The 19,460-nt window shown below is 35.7% G+C and overlaps 1 protein-coding gene across 1 annotated transcript; it reads right to left on the reverse strand.

The window, feature by feature from the left end:
* Window positions 1-12,962: 12,962 nt before the first annotated feature.
* LOC105211388 (muscle-specific homeobox protein tinman) lies at window positions 12,963-19,358 on the reverse strand. Its single transcript, XM_011182785.3, has 3 exons — window positions 18,850-19,358; window positions 14,626-15,560; window positions 12,963-13,597 (listed from the first exon to the last, which is right to left on the reverse strand). Exons 1-3 carry the CDS (start codon window positions 19,023-19,025, stop codon window positions 13,245-13,247), a joined length of 1,464 nt encoding a protein of 487 aa, XP_011181087.2. The 5' UTR covers window positions 19,026-19,358; the 3' UTR covers window positions 12,963-13,244.
* Window positions 19,359-19,460: the final 102 nt, after the last annotated feature.

The following is a 19,460-nucleotide window of genomic DNA, read 5'->3' on the forward strand; positions in this document are numbered from 1 at the left end:
GAAGTGAATTAAGATGCTCCATCACTGAGTCTTTTTGATACCCTCACCTGTGAACTATTTCCAGAAAGCTTAGATTCTAGCAAAAAATATAGCCTATGTTACTCGAAGTGAATGTAGCTTTCTAATGGTGAAAGAATTTTTGAAAGTATTTTTTGAGTTTATTCATTACAAACATGCATACAAAGCTTTCCTATTTATAGTATCTCTTAATAGTATCTAGTAAATCAGATGGACTTCAAAATTGAGGTATATGAGAGGTATGCGCTGTTGCTAACCGATTTCATACAAACAGTGGCTTTAGAATTCCAAGATACAAACCGAATTTCGTTGATATTGGTCAAGCTATAGCTTGCAGACAGACATCCGGATAACAACTCGTCACGTCTCACTGATCCCTTAGGTATATATATATCATTTAGTTTTAGTTGTTACAACCGTTATGTGAACAAAGCTATTATACTCTTATTCCAATATATAACGAGCATAAAAAATTGAAACAAAACGCAGTTTCTTCACTTCAACTTCAACTAGAGCTTCCAATTTGAAATATGTACGTGTTCTGTAAGCACTGAAAATGTATTTACTAAACAAAATTTAGTACATAACAAAATCTGGTTTAAAATTTGTTTTCGAATTATTAACAAAACATGCATTGTGAAAATTAATTCATTTGAAGGTCTCTGTAAGATTCTCTCATGCGCCACCTATTGGAGGATAGTCAAATTAAATATAGATAAAACTAAACATTCGGTTTGCGTCTTTGATTTGTTATAACACACAAATTCAATAGTACCCAACCGAATACAGAAAACGTTGAATACATTCTCAACCGAATATTTTTATATTCTAATACTTATTCACGAGTTATTGTTCCCGAAATCCAATTTCACAAACTGCTTGTATGAATATCCAAAATAGACAAAATTAATAAAAATTAATTCGATTTAGTTTTAGTAATTATTTACAAAATTTAACTAAACATGATAATTAACGATGCGATTTAATTTTTTACTAAACAAACTGTTTTCTGGAAAGTTAGTGTTTTCAGCGAAATTTTTTTATCAAGTTTATCATTTCAAAATTACATTTTTTTTGCTTCCCATGTTCTCTGCAATCAATTTTTAAATAAATTCCTACAAATACAAAGAGCGAAATCGAAAAAAAAATTTTAAACGCCACAAAAAATTTAGTCTTAAATAACAAATGTGCTTGTAAACCACAGAACTGTATTACAATTTTGAGCTCTTCTAAAGGAAATGGGACTAGAAAATAGTCTAGTTTTCCAGTATATATATAATTCCAAAATATATTAATGATGAATATTTTTTTAATGAAGCGCGTCAGACTCTAACCAAAAGTTAAGAAGTTTTTGCAAAAATACGTAAAATTATGGTCTCAGAGGAGGGTACAAACAAAAGTCGTCTTTTATCTCCTTCCTTCTGCAATTTGTTCATGTTCTTGAAACCTTTAAAAAAATGCACTGAACACGTGCTTTGAGTATTACGTCTTTAAAATAAAGTATTCAAGATAGAAAGCTTGCTTATAAAAGACCTCTCAAATGAATCCAAGGCTTAAACTAGATTGCTTACCTATACTTTTTTTTTTTTAATTTCATACCAACATGAACAATATGTTTTGCAATAGTTGGCCAAAATTTATCGCTTAGTGACAATCGTTGGTAAATATGAAAACTATAAGCTGTTCTGAGGAATGTTATAACTTTTGGGATTCTCTATGTAAAAAGAAAAATGATTTTTCATCTTCTATATTTAAACGAATATATTAATTATTATATTATATTATTATATATTTAAACGAACACGAATGTTGACTGAAAACATTGTCCTCTTTTATTTCATTTTATAAAATTGCAAAAAAATCAAATGCTTCCAAAAGTAAAACAATAAACCAGTTCGAAAGATCACATTGCGTTTGACTCCCTTGAACCCCGTTTGATTGAAGCGCTTTGAACGTCTCTATTGATTGCTAATTAATTTAGCTTTAATTGTCATCGAATTACCACTTGAAATTCTTACGAATCAACAAAAATGTACTAAAATACAATAACAAAAAAAATACATAAACAAAATGTCACAGATTCCCACATTAAATTCTAATAAAACTCGAAATGCACATTCTTATGCGATATACAATGCAAGCCAAAAGAGAGTGTATGTGTGTGTGTGTTTGTTGTTATACTTTAGAGTGTTTCACTTTTCAATTGTTTGCTTTTTATATAAACGTTTTGGATTTTATATACTTGGGGGGAATGGCGGTGGCGGAAACATGAGTAAAAATCCACTTGACATCTTCCGATCACAAATTGGGCAACAATTTGATCTTGACGCCAACATGTCAAACAACAAATGGATGGAACAACACCAACACCGAGCAAAAGTTCAAAATCAACAATAAAAAAATCAAATAAAAAAATTTTATAAAATAAAAAATATTATCAAAAAATTAATAAAAGAAAAAAAAATGAAATTTAAAAAGGCCGCGAGCATTTTAATAAACACGCTCAATCCGTTACATGCATACAAACAAATAAAAAATTATAACTGTTTACATTTATTGTGCGCTATATGAATTTTCTTGTTGTAGTATGAACATATGAATTGTGTATTTGAATAAAAACAGCACAAATGCATCAACATTTACTGCACACTATAGATATACATACATACAAATATATTTGAACAAAATGTAATTTTCATCGAAATTGTTTAGTAATCGTTGACGTCAACTCCATGCCACATAAAAGGAAGCCGATTAATAAATCTTAATTTGCTTATTACCAAACTTCCTATTGCATTCACCATTCATTTGCCTGAGACATTTATTATCCTTTACATGCATACATATATGCAATATGTAAATATTCAACGGTAAATGTATGCTGCAGCGGTCGCCGCCATTGCCTTTGATCCTTTGGCACTGTGTTGCAAGCATAATGACAGTTTGTGGCGCTTAGAGATGTCATTACATGCGCCATTAAAAGGACGCAGCTCACCCACTTTCGCCGGTTCTAGTCGCTGACGCCAGCTTGCACACAAACACACACACATAGTGAAAGTGAATATGCGGCGGCTGCGCATGCGGCACTTGTTATCGCATCGCATCGGCGCATAATTGAAAAATGCTCTTTTCCCGATCCGGTATTCTGCCGATGCTGCCGATAACCGTCTGTATGGAAATGACAAATTTCTCCACTTGAAATATTATTGCGTGTGTTTACATGTATATGTGTGGGTGTGTATGGCGAATGAAATATATTTCAGTATCAATTTTATGTTTACAAAAGCAAAAGGAGAAAGTGCTTTAGACTCGTATGAGATTATGCAAGCATCTTTAGACGTGGCAAGGACTTGAGGAGGACTGCTGAAGAATGTATAATGTTATGGAATTGGTACATACCCTGTAGGAAATATGTGCTGATTTGATAAGAATGAAGAAAATACACTTAAATATACTAAATGTACTATCGAGATACAAGGTGGGTTATAAATTATCCTTCCTTATAAAAGAATTTCAATGATCCAATATATCGAAGAATTCTACTATTTTGAAAATATTCAGAATGAGAATCTTTTTATATAGGCCTAGGTCCAAAGTGTTACATTGTATTGTATTACAGTAAGAATATTTAACCAATTTTTTCACTGTCACTCCCATAATCCTTCTTCCAGATGATCTAATGGTCAAAAATTCTATTTTAAGACAGTTCCAAGTGTTTTAGTTGCGAAGCAACATATGAGATTTGAAGAAATTTTTAATTTTGTGAGATCTAAGAACTGTACGATGAGAATTGTCGTTCCGCAGTGGAGAGAAAACAGACTGCCTACCTCGCAACGTTGCGATCGACCACAACACGTTCGGGGTGGGATAGATATCGAGAACTGAAGAGGGAAGCGAGACGCATTTGCAGACGTAAAAAGAAAGAGGCCGAAATGCGTGAGTATGAAAAGCTTGAAAAGCTGGCCGACATGGGTAATGCTCGAAAATTTTATGAAAAGATGAGGCGATTAACAGAAGGTTTCAAGACCGGAGCATTATCATGTAGGGACCGAGAAGGTAATCTGGTAACGGATGTCCAGAGCACACTGGGATTATGGAGGGAACACTTCTCCGACCTGCTCAATGGCAGTGAAAGTACAACACCAGGAGATGGCGAACCCGATTCCCCAATCGATGACGATGGAATAGATGTTCTATTACCCGACCATGAAGAAATTCGAATAGCAATTACCCGCTTGAAGAACAACAAAGCGGCGGGGGCCGATGGATTACCGGCCGAGCTATTCAAATACGGCGGCGAAGAACTGATAAGGTGCATGCATCAGCTTCTTTGTAGAATATGGTCGGAAGAAAGCATGCCTGACGATTGGAATCTTAGTGTGCTCTGCCCAATCCATAAGAAGGGAGACCCCACAATCTGCGCCAACTACCGTGGTATAAGTCTCCTCAATATCGCATATAAGGTTTTGTCGAGCGTATTGTGTGAAAGACTAAAGCCCACCGTCAACGAACTGATTGGACCTTATCAGTGTGGCTTTAGACCTGGAAAATCTACAATGGACCAGATATTCACCATGCGCCAAATCTTGGAAAAGACCCGAGAGAGAAGAATCGATACCCACCATCTTTTTATCGATTTTAAAGCTGCCTTCGATAGCACGAAAAGGAGCTGCCTTTATGCCGCGATGTCTGAATTTGGTATCCCTGCAAAACTAATACGGCTATGTAAGCTGACGTTGAGCAACACCAAAAGCTCCGTCAGGATCGGGAAGGACCTCTCCGAGCCGTTCGATACCAAACGAGGCTTCAGACAGGGTGACTCACTATCGTGCGACTTCTTCAATCTATTGCTGGAAAAAATAATACGAGCTGCAGAACTAAATAGAGAGGGTACAATCTTCTACAAGAGTGTACAGCTCCTGGCGTATGCCGATGATATTGATATCATCGGAAGCAACAACCGCGCCGTTTGTTCTGCGTTTTCCAGACTAGATAAAGAAGCGAAGCGTATGGGTCTGGTGGTGAATGAGGACAAGACGAAATATCTCCTGTCATCAAACAAACAGTCAGCGCACTCGCGTCTTGGCTCCCACGTCACTGTTGACAGTCATAACTTTGAAGTTGTAGATAATTTCGTTTATCTGGGAACCAGCATTAACAACACCAACAATGTCAGCCTTGAAATCCAACGCAGAATCACTCTTGCCAACAGGTGCTACTTTGGACTGAGTAGGCAATTGAAAAGTAAAGTCCTCTCTCGACGAACCAAAATCAAACTCTATAAGTCGCTCATTATTCCCGTCCTGATGTATGGCGCTGAAGCGTGGACGATGACAACATCCGATGAGACGACTCTTGGGGTTTTCGAGAGAAAGGTTTTGCGCAAGATTTATGGTCCTCTAAACATTGGCAACGGCGAATACCGCAGACGATGGAACGATGAGCTGTACGATTTATACGACGACATTGACATAGTTCAGCGAATAAAAAGACAGCGGCTACGCTGGCTAGGTCATGTTGTACGGATGGAAGAAAACACTCCAGCTCTGAAAGTATTCGATGCAGTACCCGCTGGAGGAAGCCGCGGAAGAGGACGACCTCCACTCCGGTGGAAAGACCAAGTGCAAAGTGACCTGGCTTCACTTGGTGTTTCCAGTTGGCGCCAAAAAGCAAAAAGGAGGAATGAGTGGCGCGCTCTGGTGGATTCGGCTATAATCGCTTAAAGCGGTTCCTACGCCAAATATATATATATATAAGAACTGTAGGAGACGCATTAAAATGGGTAAGATCATTGAAAGAACAGCATAAAGGCCCTAGCGATACGTTTTAGTTGATAGTTAGAAGTGAGCTCCACACAATTTCTGAGAGTTATTTCCAGACCCAAAACATTTTGAAAAATGTCTCTTTTTCTTTCTCGTTTAGGTGAATCCCATCAACATACATACATATATCCACGCGACTGAAGTGATCAATATTTCCAGAATATATGTACAGTTTCTATTGAGCTCCATTGAATATTTAAAAAAGAAAAACTTAACTCTACAATTTCGAATCCCCTTTTGGTCCACCCTTCGATCTCACTACAGACACTAACAGTAGCCATTTGAATATACGACTCGAGGGAGTGCCCAATCATAAATGTATTATCATATGTTTTTGTCACATTTGCTCTTAAATCAACAACAAAATATTGCAATCTCTGTGTGTGTCTGTGTATAGAACGAATAAAGCCTGGTGATCCTTTTTTTTGCTGAAGACTCCTTGCAGCGCCGGTGTGACGCGACGGTAGGTATGGTTTTGGGTGTCACTGTCGTTGTCGTCTACGCCGGCGAGTTTCTTGCCACGAGTCTGGCGGAAATCAATGGTGCCCACATATACAGACATATGAGTGCGTATGTGTGCTTTTAGTTGAGCCTGGCGACTTGTAATACGAGTCCTAGCGTCTGCTTTTGTGGTCAGCATACGAGAGGACTTCTCGTTCAAACTTATCATACATATGTGTGCATAAAAATACTATCATCACTTATATATATGTATGTATGTATGTATGTAGTGGGCATGTGCGTAACTCCTGTGGACAGTTACTTGCGCGCTGGTGTGCGTGCGTATCCTTGAAATCTATTACGTGTGCATTTCGGGCGATTATACGCCCGATTTGGAAAATTGTATTGACATGGGGCGTTTTGTCTGCTTATTTTATTTGATATGTTGTATGTGTGCATACATACATATGTATGTAAATGCAGAAATGTATATGTCCATGTAGTAGGCTTGCTTGTTTAGTGCGCAACAGAGAGGCGTTTTGTTTGCAGTAAGCGGATTCTTATACAAATATATGCATATTTAGTGCATGCATATGTATATGTGTGCTTACAACAAAGAGTCGACTTTTTCACTGAGTCAGTAAAATTAAATAATTGCATTCCATAAGATTATTTTAATTTAATTAACTCACAATTGCATCTATTAATTATACCCTAATTTTCAGCCTTCCGTGGTTTTAACTATTTAATTGCCGCAAAATTTATTTTTATATTTTTGGTTCATGATTCATTATTATTACAATATTTTCTCTACAATATTTATTTGTGAGTAATATAAAGTTCTCAAAACATCATTTCAAAATTATTCGGAGAAATTTTTTGTCTAATGTTACTAGACATTTCTAAAAAATTATAATTTAAAACAATAACATTTTTATTTATCATCTCTCTGGCATCAACACATTTATTTTCAAAAAATTACATTACAATTAAAAATATGTACATATGTCTGTATATAAATACAATACCATGTGGAAGTGAATCATTCTACAAATTATGGAAATGTTAATCATAGGAAATCTGTGATGACGGATGAAATTCGCTAGAAAAGCCTTTTCATTATTTACTATTTTAAATTTCGATTCCGATTAGCTAGCATGTGTATATTTAAATTTAACAAATTAGACAATATCAATGAGAGCGAAAAAATCAGACGCAAGAATTGATTTTATGCATACAGATCAATAAATCTCAATAAAATATTCACCTAATTTTAGCAATATATATTTATTACTAGATTTATATTAATTTTATTATTAGATTTATACACAGTTTTATTTATTTACTTCGCATAAAGTTTTATGGACATACGATAAAAAATGTTTTCTGATTTTGTTTGGCTCTTGTCGTCAGTATCCCATACCTTTGTTAGATGATTTATGAAATCCATATGTGTAACTCGAGTAACTAGAGTCACTCTTTTAAAATTCTGCCTCGATGGTAAAAATTTTAAATTTTGTATTATGTCCTGACCAAAAAGTTCGATTTATGGAAGGAAATTTGTATGAAAGTTGCACTCTATTGCCTCTTCAAGAGTTCGAATACTGGAGAACTTCGAGTTATGGAAGTTCCACTGTATATATATTTGACAGGAACGGTTGGAACTCTTTCACTGTGGCCCTATGCTCGTTGCAGGATTAACAGGAACAAATATATATATATGTACCAAGATCGACCATTTTTGACCTAACCTAAATTTTTGGTGCTAACGTTCAAAATGACGATTTTATGACGAAGGTCACATAAGATGTAACGAGAAAGTTCTGAACCTCGTTGAAATCAATTAAACGCTTTGTTTTAATAGCGACACCTTTCTGTTCCCACGACAGATCTACATAACCGGAACGTTTCCTGATTTTTATCCCGTAAAGAACTGTTGCCTCGGCAGCATTTCCTAAAACTATTTGAAAGATGTTAGTGCAATTACAACAACAACAATAATCTGAGTGTACCGCGAACCAACATCTCTTATAATTCAATATCCGGTGATGCCCTGAAAATTAAATTGAATATCGTATTCTCCAAATTAATATTTGTTTTATCTGAAGATAGTCACATACCAGATATTTATCAAATGGGTTGAATGGTTGAATGATGTCGTTTATGAACATCCACTTTTAAACAGTTATATTTGAGGCAGATGGCAGATAAGTTATTATTTGCTCTGATGAAAAATTTACGAGACCAAATAAATATTTCTAACTTTAAGTTGAATTCCCTGGCTAAATTTCTAATATCTTTCTAATATATTCCAAAGGTCTTTATAGGAAGTTCCATCGGAAGGTCATAAAACACAAATAGGTGTTGATGTTTTCTGATAAAGAAGTTTCTCTAAATTAGCTCATTAATTGCCTTCCCTAAATAAAGGCGGCAGCCGCAAATTACTGTCAAAATATCCTCATGCCCATACAATTTGTATGGCGCATACCGAAATAAAGCAACAACGCCATTGAGCGAATGAAAAATTCGATTTTGACAGAGCCTTTAGAAGTAACTTTACTGAGGCAGCGAAAAACGAAGACTATTTGAGCAATAAAATTTCAAAATCACAATTCAAGTAAACAGTTTGACTATTTGAGTAAAGTTGACGTTTTTATTTTGGGTTAACGCTTTTATTTATTTTTATTTCATTTATCAAAAATATTTTAAAGGATTTCGGTCAATCTAAAATGACCGAAAAGAGTCAGAGATATTTGCTAAATATTTACTTCGTATGATAAACTAGATAATAGGTAACGGAGGTGAGAAATATTGAAGTAATGTGGATGTGGTGCCAAGGAGAACTAAAGATCCTTTTGGGGGTGAATTAAGTCGCTTAAGCAATAAATCTATGATTATTGAATAAACATATTAAATTAAATTAACCTACTCGAATTAACCTGTAAACGTTTTGATTTTTATTTTCACCGCCCTCACTTAAATCATTCTTATTTATATATGTGTATATGTACATAGTACGCATTACATATAATTTTATGAAACTTTATACTTCGACTTTCTACGCGAAGGGTGTCAAGCAAGTCAAACAAAATCGAAAGCGAGGCGATCTTCAAGTGTAATCAGCTGCTGCCAATGCTACACCCACAAACGGTAATCAAAGTAAGCTGAGTATTTGCCCAGCAAGTGCAATCGCGCTGATGACTCCATGACAACGGCGCATGGACACGCATCCGGATGTCTACATAGTATATAAATGCCAAAGTGTCTGTATATATTTTGTTTGTGCAGGAGCTAATATAAATATGTATGCATGTATGTACATATGTGCGTGGGTGCGCACCCATTTGTGAATGGCGTATGTTTATTGTGTAATTGATACACCACTCACGCGCCCGAGAATGCCTTAAATGCCTCTAAAAGTCAGCAAACCCCTTCCACTCCCGCACAATCCGTGCAATGACGCTTGTCGTCCCCAGCAGACTTCAGCCTTGTTGTTGTTCTGACATAAATGTCGACTAAATTGAGTATTCACTTATTTATGAACTCAAAATATACATACCGTTATGTTTGTAGAAGTACACCATATTTGCCACACAATCTTTAACAGTTGCATGCCACTGTGTGTCGAAAGGGCAGAGTACAAAATGCATGTGACGGGGGGAAGTACTTGTGGTTTCAAATAAAAATAATCAAAAAACAACGACTTTGTTGTTATTGCAACTTATACGAGTAGCCCAGTGTATGGCATTGCAACAACTGCGCCCTGTTGCACGCCACCAATACCAGCCACCACCGCTCCACCATCAGCCACCACATACGCGTATCAGCTAAATTGTTAAATAAAAGGTTTAAAAAAGCATGAAACTGTTGCATCTTCTTGCCATCACAGAGGCCATCACAGTGGCGCTGTGGCTGTTGCCTTTAGTTGCCTTTCATATTTCGAAAATTGATCGTTGCTTTTGATAAAAATTAATTTATATTGCCATACTCATATCCGCTACACCGCTGGCCCCCGTTCTTTGTGCCTGCCTCCGGTAAGTCAGTATGTCTGTCTGTCTACCAGCCTGCCAGGCTGCCTTCTGAGTGTATGTGTCGTGTGTGTGTGTGAACGCTAATGGATCGATAGACTGGCAAACTGTTTGGAATCGCATCAACAGACCTCCAGTTCAATATGCCAAATCGGTTTAAATCATCCGTGTGCTGTTTTCAAACTACCAGAACATTACGAGTTCATATTTTAATGTCTTTTCCATAATAAGACATTTTTGTATTTGTATGTATGTGGAGTGTATTTATGTGGTGGTGCGTGCTCTTACTCATCGTCGCAGCGTCCATTTCATCATCTAATTGCAGTCACCTGCGATTTTATTTTATTTTTTTGGTTTTCAAAATGGTTGCTAATGTGCTCGTATTAACAAACTGACAGAATAAAATATAAAAATGTGTAAATTTAGATATAAAAAGTTTATTTACTCAAAAATTTTATTTTGAGCTTATAGCTGAAGTAAAGCTTAAAGGTTAAGCCAAGGGTATCCATAAAATCAATTTTTTGGCTTAAAAACTGTCTTTAACTTTGGAGTCTGGAAAATAGTATTCAGTCGGTATAATTGTGAAAAAATTATCTGCCTAATCCGCTGTAATTAACATTTCTGTCAGTCAGTTTCAGCACTCAAAACTCTAAAAATGCGTTTTTCTCAAAGAGACATTTTTAAATTCGGGTGTGGATGAAACTCGAAAATTATCGCTCATAACCACTTGAAATTTATCTTTATCTTTAAATTTAAATTATTTATAAAAAATTTTCTGCTATATTTTTCAGTCAAATCTATTCTTACTAGTCTGAAGAAGGCAAGGCATTGCCTCCAATATCCAGAATTTGCTAGACTGAGGTTGAAACACCTTGTTAGGCGAACCCAGCAAATTGAGAACGATTGACATTTGCTGATCAAAAATAATTTTGTTACAGATTCAAAGCGCTTTGTCGAATCGTGAAGGTCTTTCTGATCTATTAGGAGTTTTATGTTTACGTTTATATGTCACAATTTATACCGATGGCCTCTAAATTGTCTAAATTTCTTATTTGCAAATCTAACGGTACTTTCTAAAAATAGAGTTAAATGCATGAATACCTGTACATTTTCAAAGCACGTCAGAACTTTTTTTAGTTATTAATGTTATCTTATGAGGTTAATTCAGACTAATTTGATTAGTGGTTTCGTTATTTTAATCTATGTACAGCCATGACCATGAGTAGTATTTTTGCCCGTCATCGCCATTTAAGTGCAATTACTGTGCTATGTGAGCTATAGGATCTAGTAGTCCGATGTGGACAATTTTTTTACTATATATTTAAAATATTTTTCTAGATTTTTAGTGAAAATTTCATAGCGATATCTCAACGGGAAGTATTTATGACCTCCCCTTCATACAAGCCGAACCACTGTGCATCGGTCTGTAAAGATTCTCTAAAACAAGGGTATTTTTACATTTCATTTAAACAATTTAGGATTTTCAAAAATTCATTTTTTTTTGCATTTTCGTTAAGTGTAATATCTTATAAATATTCTCTGAAATTTGAAGTTGATCCGATAATAACTTTTCGAGTTATTCGTCAAATAACAAAGATCGCTCGGGCACTCCAAAACGCTCGGGTGAAACTTTAAACGCGTTTTTCTCAAAACTAGTTTTTTTGAACTGGTGACAAGTGTAAATCCAAAACCGCTCTGTAGATTTTAATGAAATTCATACAGCTTTTAGAATACATAATAAACTCAGGCCTGATCGAAGGATTTTTTTTTTCAAATATTTCGATTTTTTAAGACCAATCCCGAAAATCTAGAAAATAACTTTTTGGTAAAATTTTCGGCATATATTGACTCGAAAAATAAATGTATTAAAAATATAAAAAATCCTTCCTTCATTAACTAGATAATGTTATGCCAAAGATGTGTGCTGATGGAAGGAACTTCCAAAGGAAATATATTAGAATATAACTAGGATTGATTTGATATTTTTGAATAATATTTTAAACATATTGTACTATTAAATAAGACAAAAAAATTACAAATTTTGAAATTTTTAAACCCACAGTAAAGATTTCAGTACGCTTATGAACTGCCTTTCTAAATTCGGTCGACGATGAGCTCTATTCATTCTATTATTTAAGAAAAGAGTATCAACGTTTTTTTCATTAAATACTGTAACAGCCGGGACATCGCCATATTCTCCAGAAATGGCTCCGTGTGACTGTTATCTATTTCCAAAAATGAAGAAAACCTTAAAGTGACGTCGTTTTACAAGCATACAAGCATAGAATTCGCTGAAAGAGTCAAAGTCTATCCCAAAAATCGAGTTTGAGAAGTAAATGGAATTAGCGCTGGCTTAAGAGCATGTAATCGAAAGGCGACAACATTAATGTAGACTAATGAATATTTTTTTAAATAAAAATTCCCGTTTTTTTTTCGAACACACCTCGTTTTAAAAAACCATAGAACAAGCCAACCTCAGTACCTGGTTTCTTCAAATATATTTTACTCTAAATTATTCACTTAGCAACCAACTTGGCATACATTTTTATCATTGTTTAAATCACTAATTTCTTTCTTTCGTTAATGTCCAACTGCTTCCGTCAATTTTGATATTCAAAAAATTAAATACTTTCTATTTTTTATTTAATGGCACTTTATTATGGTATTTTCTCGACCGAAGCCAATTATTGTCATTTTATTTACAATTCACTTATTTAACTATAATATATTAAAATACAATATGTTCGGATATTCCGTTATTATTACAATACCTTTATGCTATTACAACTGTTAATTTCAATTTGTTTCCAAGGTACTTCACGTAAACCGAATTTTCATAATTATTGCAACATTATTATTTTTTAACGAAAAATCAAAACCTAACTGTAAAATAAGCACTAAATAATTTAAATTTACTTGGACATTGCTCTGCCTGTTATGAGTGATGCATAGCTTGTAGTTGACCCCACATTACGCCACCCGACGCCATAACGCCCGCAGCGCTGTTGTCCGCTTTCAATTTCACCGAAATTGTGTCGCCGTCGATTTCACCGCGTTTCGACTTGTAACGGCGATTTTGGAACCATATCTTAACTTGCGTTGGCGATAAGTTCAATTTGTGGGCGATGACTTCTCGCTCGGCACCTGTTAGATACTTTTGCATACGAAAACGGCACTCCAACTCCAGTACCTGTGCTTGCGAGAAGAGTACCCGCGGTTTGCGTTTACAACGCGGTTTGCCATTCTTGCGTAGTTCCGAACGCGAAGAGGTGACTTGTGAGGTGTCTCCTGGAAGAAAAATAAAAACAAATTTACAAATAAGTTTAAATCAATTAAGGTTCGGTAAGTGATAAGGTGTGGTGGAAATAAAGGTTCTTTTAAGAAGGGATAGAAAATTGGTGAAACTATCGTTAGGGAATATATTTGATCAAGAAAGAGCATTTCTAAAACTTTCACCTTATATAGAAAATACATTGGATCTATATTTCTGTTTTGTATTCGTATACGAAATAAAGTTCCGAATCCTTTGTTGGACAATACGCGACCTTCGTCTAAATCCATCTTTCAGTCTAGATAGGATTTGCTATTAATATTTCCTAAAATTAATTTCGAAAGAATCAAAGGGACCATAGAGATATGTATGTTGCTGCCCTAAGCATAACTTTAATCTCGACGTATAATCGAGGTTGATTTTGACATATGTGGGTATATGGTTTAATTTCTTCTTTAACAAAATTTATATATATATATATTTATATTATATTTTGCTTGGAATAAAGATTAATACCTAAAACGAATAATTAAAGATTAAGTGAACATTTCTTGAACATTCGATCGATTAGTTCTGATTGTCTCGATGAACTTTTACCGAACCGTTTCCAAATCTAGTCTACAAAAGACTGAGAAATTTTTATTAACAATCGGTTCATTGTATAAATCACTGAATTACTACTTAAATAACGTTATTTTTAAAGAACTTGAGCATCTCCTCTCATATCGATTAGTCCGAAAGACTTGAGGAATCGTCTACATACTATTTTCTGCTTTATTTCCGTTTCATATTATTTCGAACATTTTTGGCTATATAATATCTAAAAAAATTAAATCGGGAAATCGATTTACTAGCCTTTCTGAAATTACTGTTCGTTCAAAGGTAAATTTTTCATTACAAAGAAAAGTAATCAGTAAACTCTAACCTAAAAATTATTCCTTACTTGATAACCGCTGTTGGATCACCAGTCAAATACACTAAACACTAAACAATAGGAGACTTTGGTGTTTCTTAAAAATATATAAGATGAGTGAATCGCACTTACGGCGCTTAGAAACTCCACAATCCGCACTACCGCCGGTATTTCCTCCCATAGACTCGCTGGAAATCTGCAGATTATCGGTGACATTTTTTTGCGCGCTTAAATGCGCATTCATATTATTTAAGCCTCCTGCGCCGCCATTGGCTAAATGCTGTTGCATTGTTGTGCCGTTATTTGTCGCCTCCATTAAGTTTTGCAGAGATTGTTGTGACGTCACTGCCGCCTTACCATGCCCACTAGCTTTCGCTGGCAATGCCGTTAATTTTGCAGACATCGCAGATGTGACGGTATGTGGATCGCCCACCTCGGTCGAACTATTGAGATCCAAGGTGGGCGATGGCGTCACATATGGCGTAGAAGTGTAATCACTTTTGCTGCTGGCGATCTCCATGCCATTCGCAGCATTCACGCCACTCATACCATAAGCATCGCTCGGATGTTGATAGTTGTAGTTGTAGGCCGTGGGATGTGATGTGGTGGACACACCGTACACGCCGGACGCACTCGGCGAAACGCTGCTACTACCGCTCGGAGCACACATCACATTGCCATTGGTCATTGCAGGTGTTGTTGGTGTTGGCATATACCATTGCACAGCGCCATAATGTTGATGATAAGGCGGCGGTACATGATGTGGTGTGTGTGTATGCGGATGCGGTGGCACATGAGGATGCGGTGCGGCGGGATGGCTGTGCGCGTGTGGGTGTAAATGTGGGGGATAAGCAACTGCATGTGGGGCCGCGGCGTAATCGCTGAAAGCCGCATGCGGATGATGAGGATGGTGGTTGTGCAGAGGATACTGATAGCCGGATGTTGTTGTTGCGCCGACCGCCGTCATGCTGGGCACTTGAAGTTGTGACATAACTGGAGTTTCCTGATAACTTTGCGTGTCGTAATCGTTCACGCAAGATGCCGGTGTCGAATCGCTATGCATGGGACTGTAAAAAACGAGGGACAGAGAGAGAGAGAGAGAGAACGTATGAGTAAAAAAAATTGTTAACGGAAATAAGCATTTAGTAATACTAAAGTAAAAGATGCCTTATGTCACCACCCCCCCGTAGGCATAATTAATGAATGACATATGTGTGTGCAGATTGGCCGTTATTCGAGTACATATGTGTGCGCAGCAAGACAACAACGTATGGCCGCTGGTGTGAGGCAAAGAAATTTCGCAAAGTCCCGCTGTCTTTCGGTTGGTGACAACGCTCGTCGCTGCCTTAAATATGTGAACTAATGCAAAGCGGTACTACTAAAATAGAACGGCTTGACACAGTCGGTCAGCCAGTGACCGGAACATGCAGTGCACATATGCCTCTACATGCATATATCTATATTTATATGTATATACGCTGGGCAGTAACTCCGAAATGCATGCATAATATACACATGTGCATTGTTACCTACAGCTGAGTTAGACTTCACTACAAACATACAAACATACATAGAAACATTGATTCTGCAAGACAAAAACGGTCATCATCATCATCTACTGCGCAGGCGCCCGCGACTCAACTTTCTATCGACCTCACTCCAAAGCAATAAAAATATGTCAGCAACAACACGCACACGCAGTTACATATACTTAAGGAAAAAAGTTAAACACACATTTGCATCTGTATGTATGTATGTATGTGCCTACAGACTTGCTCTCTTGCAAACGTGTGTATGCACATAGAGGTTGGTTGGTTGGTTAAAAAAACAATGTCGATGATTTGACAAAATTTGCTGCGTTCAAACAAAAAATAATAATTATAATAATAACAAAAACAAAAACAACAATTTTCATGAATTTTTAAGAAACAACAAAATTTTCTTCTTCGGCATTCGCTATAAAACCACTGCTGCAGCTAACAGCTACGCACCGTGATGAGCGTAGTCACAAAGACAAACACTTATATTTGCGTAGGATGTTTTCCTTGCCGCTCGTCGCCCTCATCCAGCAGTTGATTTTGTCTTTAAAAGTAAAGTCTATAGATCAGACCTTTCTTTCAAATTTGTATTTTATTTTATTTCAACATTTTCGTTGTTTTTTTTTTTGTGTTTTTGCTTTTCGTGCGTTGTATGTATGTATCTTTGTGTGCATCCGTTTTGCCTATGAAAACACAGTCTTTTCTGTGTAGGTATGTTTGTGTATGTGTTTTCTTTGGAAATTGGTCAAAATTGTTTTTTATAAGGCGTTATTAAATGTAAATAAATAGAAGAAAAAACCGCAGAGTTAAATGACAGCTTCTTTTCTTTGGCTACTACCTGACAGTGTTGAGTTATTTAAATACATTCAAGTATAAGACATATATGTACATATAGAGCCATATATATATTCAACGGTTGCATTGTACCTCATGTGGCTATTACTGTTGAATGTGGTTCAAAGTTGGTGGTAAAATATTTTTGACTGAATTTAACTGGAAAGCAGAAACAGATATTCAGTTTATCTTCATTTGTATTCGATTTTCCAATATTTTCATGAATATTAAAATCTGTCAGCAAGTTTTCTATATGTTACTGTGATACGATCGGAGAGAAAGGGGCACTGTAATAAATCATTTATGGTTGATTCATATAACTATGTTCATATATTCTCGATTTGTATTATCATCAATTAGATGCAAGAAAATGTCTCCCAAATATCTTATGGAACACCGTAAACAACGTTTTATCAACCTCCATGCCGGAAGATTAAAAAAAAATTGACCTTTATGACGAAGTTGGGTTCAAAAGGTTGGAGGAGTCTTACCGATATAGATTATATTATCACTCAAGAAGATGGTTAAAACATATAGGCGCTTATTCTGAGGACTAATTTTCTCTTTGACCTCTACGATATAATTCAGATAGAGTCAACAGTGATGCACTATACATTTTCTGTTTCCTTAGATGACTTCCATTCCAAATACCAAGTGAGATCTTTCTCTGCTAGCGCCATGCTAATACCCATTCAACTAATACCCAAAATGGGCAACTGGGGTTCGTAATGCAAAAATATGGGCTATCTCTCCCCAACATCAATCTCACATTCATGAGGTTCCATCTCTTCTCTACAAACTAGACTCTGACGATCGTGTAAAGACGATATAACCTCATCATCAGCGAACCAAGAAATCCTACACCCCTGCCTAGGGGCGAAACCGACAGGAACTAGGCTCAGAAGAGAAGGCGAAACTCTTCGATTCATTAAACCGATAGACCATATGTTCCAGCTGGAACTAAGGGAAAATATATATACCATGCTAGCATGTTAAAAACAACGGTGTGTGATACATTTTTGATTGCTAATCTCCAGTTGATGTCGGATAACAGTTTATAGTGGTCAAAGTTTTAGGACCAATTGTTATTTTCATTGAATCTTTATTAAGCGGCCACTTACTGTAGTACAGATAACCGCTTTGGACTCATCTCATAATGAACAAAATCTGTCCAAATATTTCAAATTTACATCACTGAAGGTCTCTGCTATCTTTAACCCTAATACAGGTACTGGATGAGTTACTGTAATAATGAATGAAATCCGGACATTCCAATATGGCCTTAGCCAACTGTAATTTACCTTAGGCTAATTGTAAATATGATTACATTTTAGCTCTATCATAATTAAGGGAGTTTCGGTAATGTAGGATTTCCTTCTCATATATTCCATTTACCACTTAAGGTCCTTTCAAAATACTATATAAATTTATAGTACTATACTATTTGTATAGTAGAAGTACTTTTTTTACTTCAATGTTATACCTTGGAACTTTAGGCTTTAGAACCACATATTTGGAGAAGCTTAGATCGAGCTCTTGGGTACAATACATAGTTAAATTAACCCTTTCTCTTTAGCGACACTCATAAGTCCCTTTTACGATAAAGACTCGTTTGTAGGAACATATTTTTAAAAAAAATCAAAACTTTGTGGGAGGAGTTTAAAGGTCGGTTTTTAGTCTTATTTCTGTTTTGATCCATAGCAAGATATTCTATCGGAACAAATTGGAAGAAAATTTTACTTTTGTATGTAATTTTCCTATATAATAATATTAATTAATAATTTAGCATCCTAATGAATGAGTTTGAAGCCCGGAATTATTATTAGTAAATTAATAACAATTGAAAAGTGTTATATATAAAAGTTTTACGTCGCTTAATAAAAGAAAAATATAAATAAAATTTTAAATAAATATTTTTTTTATACCTCAAACAGCATTCTATTATGTATAAGAATCTTTAAAAAATAATAAAAGCGCAACTAACCTCTCCAGCGTACCAAACACCTCATAGCTCTCGTTCTGATTCACCAAATTCAGTATATCCTTAACTGAAAACGGTGTTGTATTCAAAGAATCCGAATTTGTGAAATTTGTCGGACTAGACTGATTGTAATCGTAGTATCCTTGCGACACCTGTGATTGTTGTTGGTGTTGTAACATATTGTTGAACTTTAACGACGGCACTTCTCTCACTTGATTTGACAATTTGCACTGTCCACTTGAAAGTCATGCAAACACATACACGTGTTTGTTGAATTTATTTAAAATAAAAAAATTAAATGTTTTTGTTGTTGTTTTAATTGCACACCTGTTTTGACTAGTTAATCCACTTGCTACTGAAGTGCTTTTACTCGCACATTATTTGTTGCTATTTTATTGTGCATATGATGCTATGTATTAGTGTGTGTGTATGTATATTTAATTTATTTGCAATTGGTATTATTTACCGTAGCGACAATGCAAACGCGTTGTAATTGAAATGCGGACGGGCCGCTCGACTGGTTCCGATTGACTGCCTTCTTCATTTAATTAACTGTAAACGAAAACACTGAATACCAGCACTAAGCCCATGTGTCAGCCATGGCATTGAGACAC

The sequence above is a fragment of the Zeugodacus cucurbitae genome, chromosome 2 (assembly GCF_028554725.1).
Source record: "Zeugodacus cucurbitae isolate PBARC_wt_2022May chromosome 2, idZeuCucr1.2, whole genome shotgun sequence".
In the NCBI taxonomy this organism is placed as follows: domain Eukaryota; kingdom Metazoa; phylum Arthropoda; class Insecta; order Diptera; family Tephritidae; genus Zeugodacus; species Zeugodacus cucurbitae.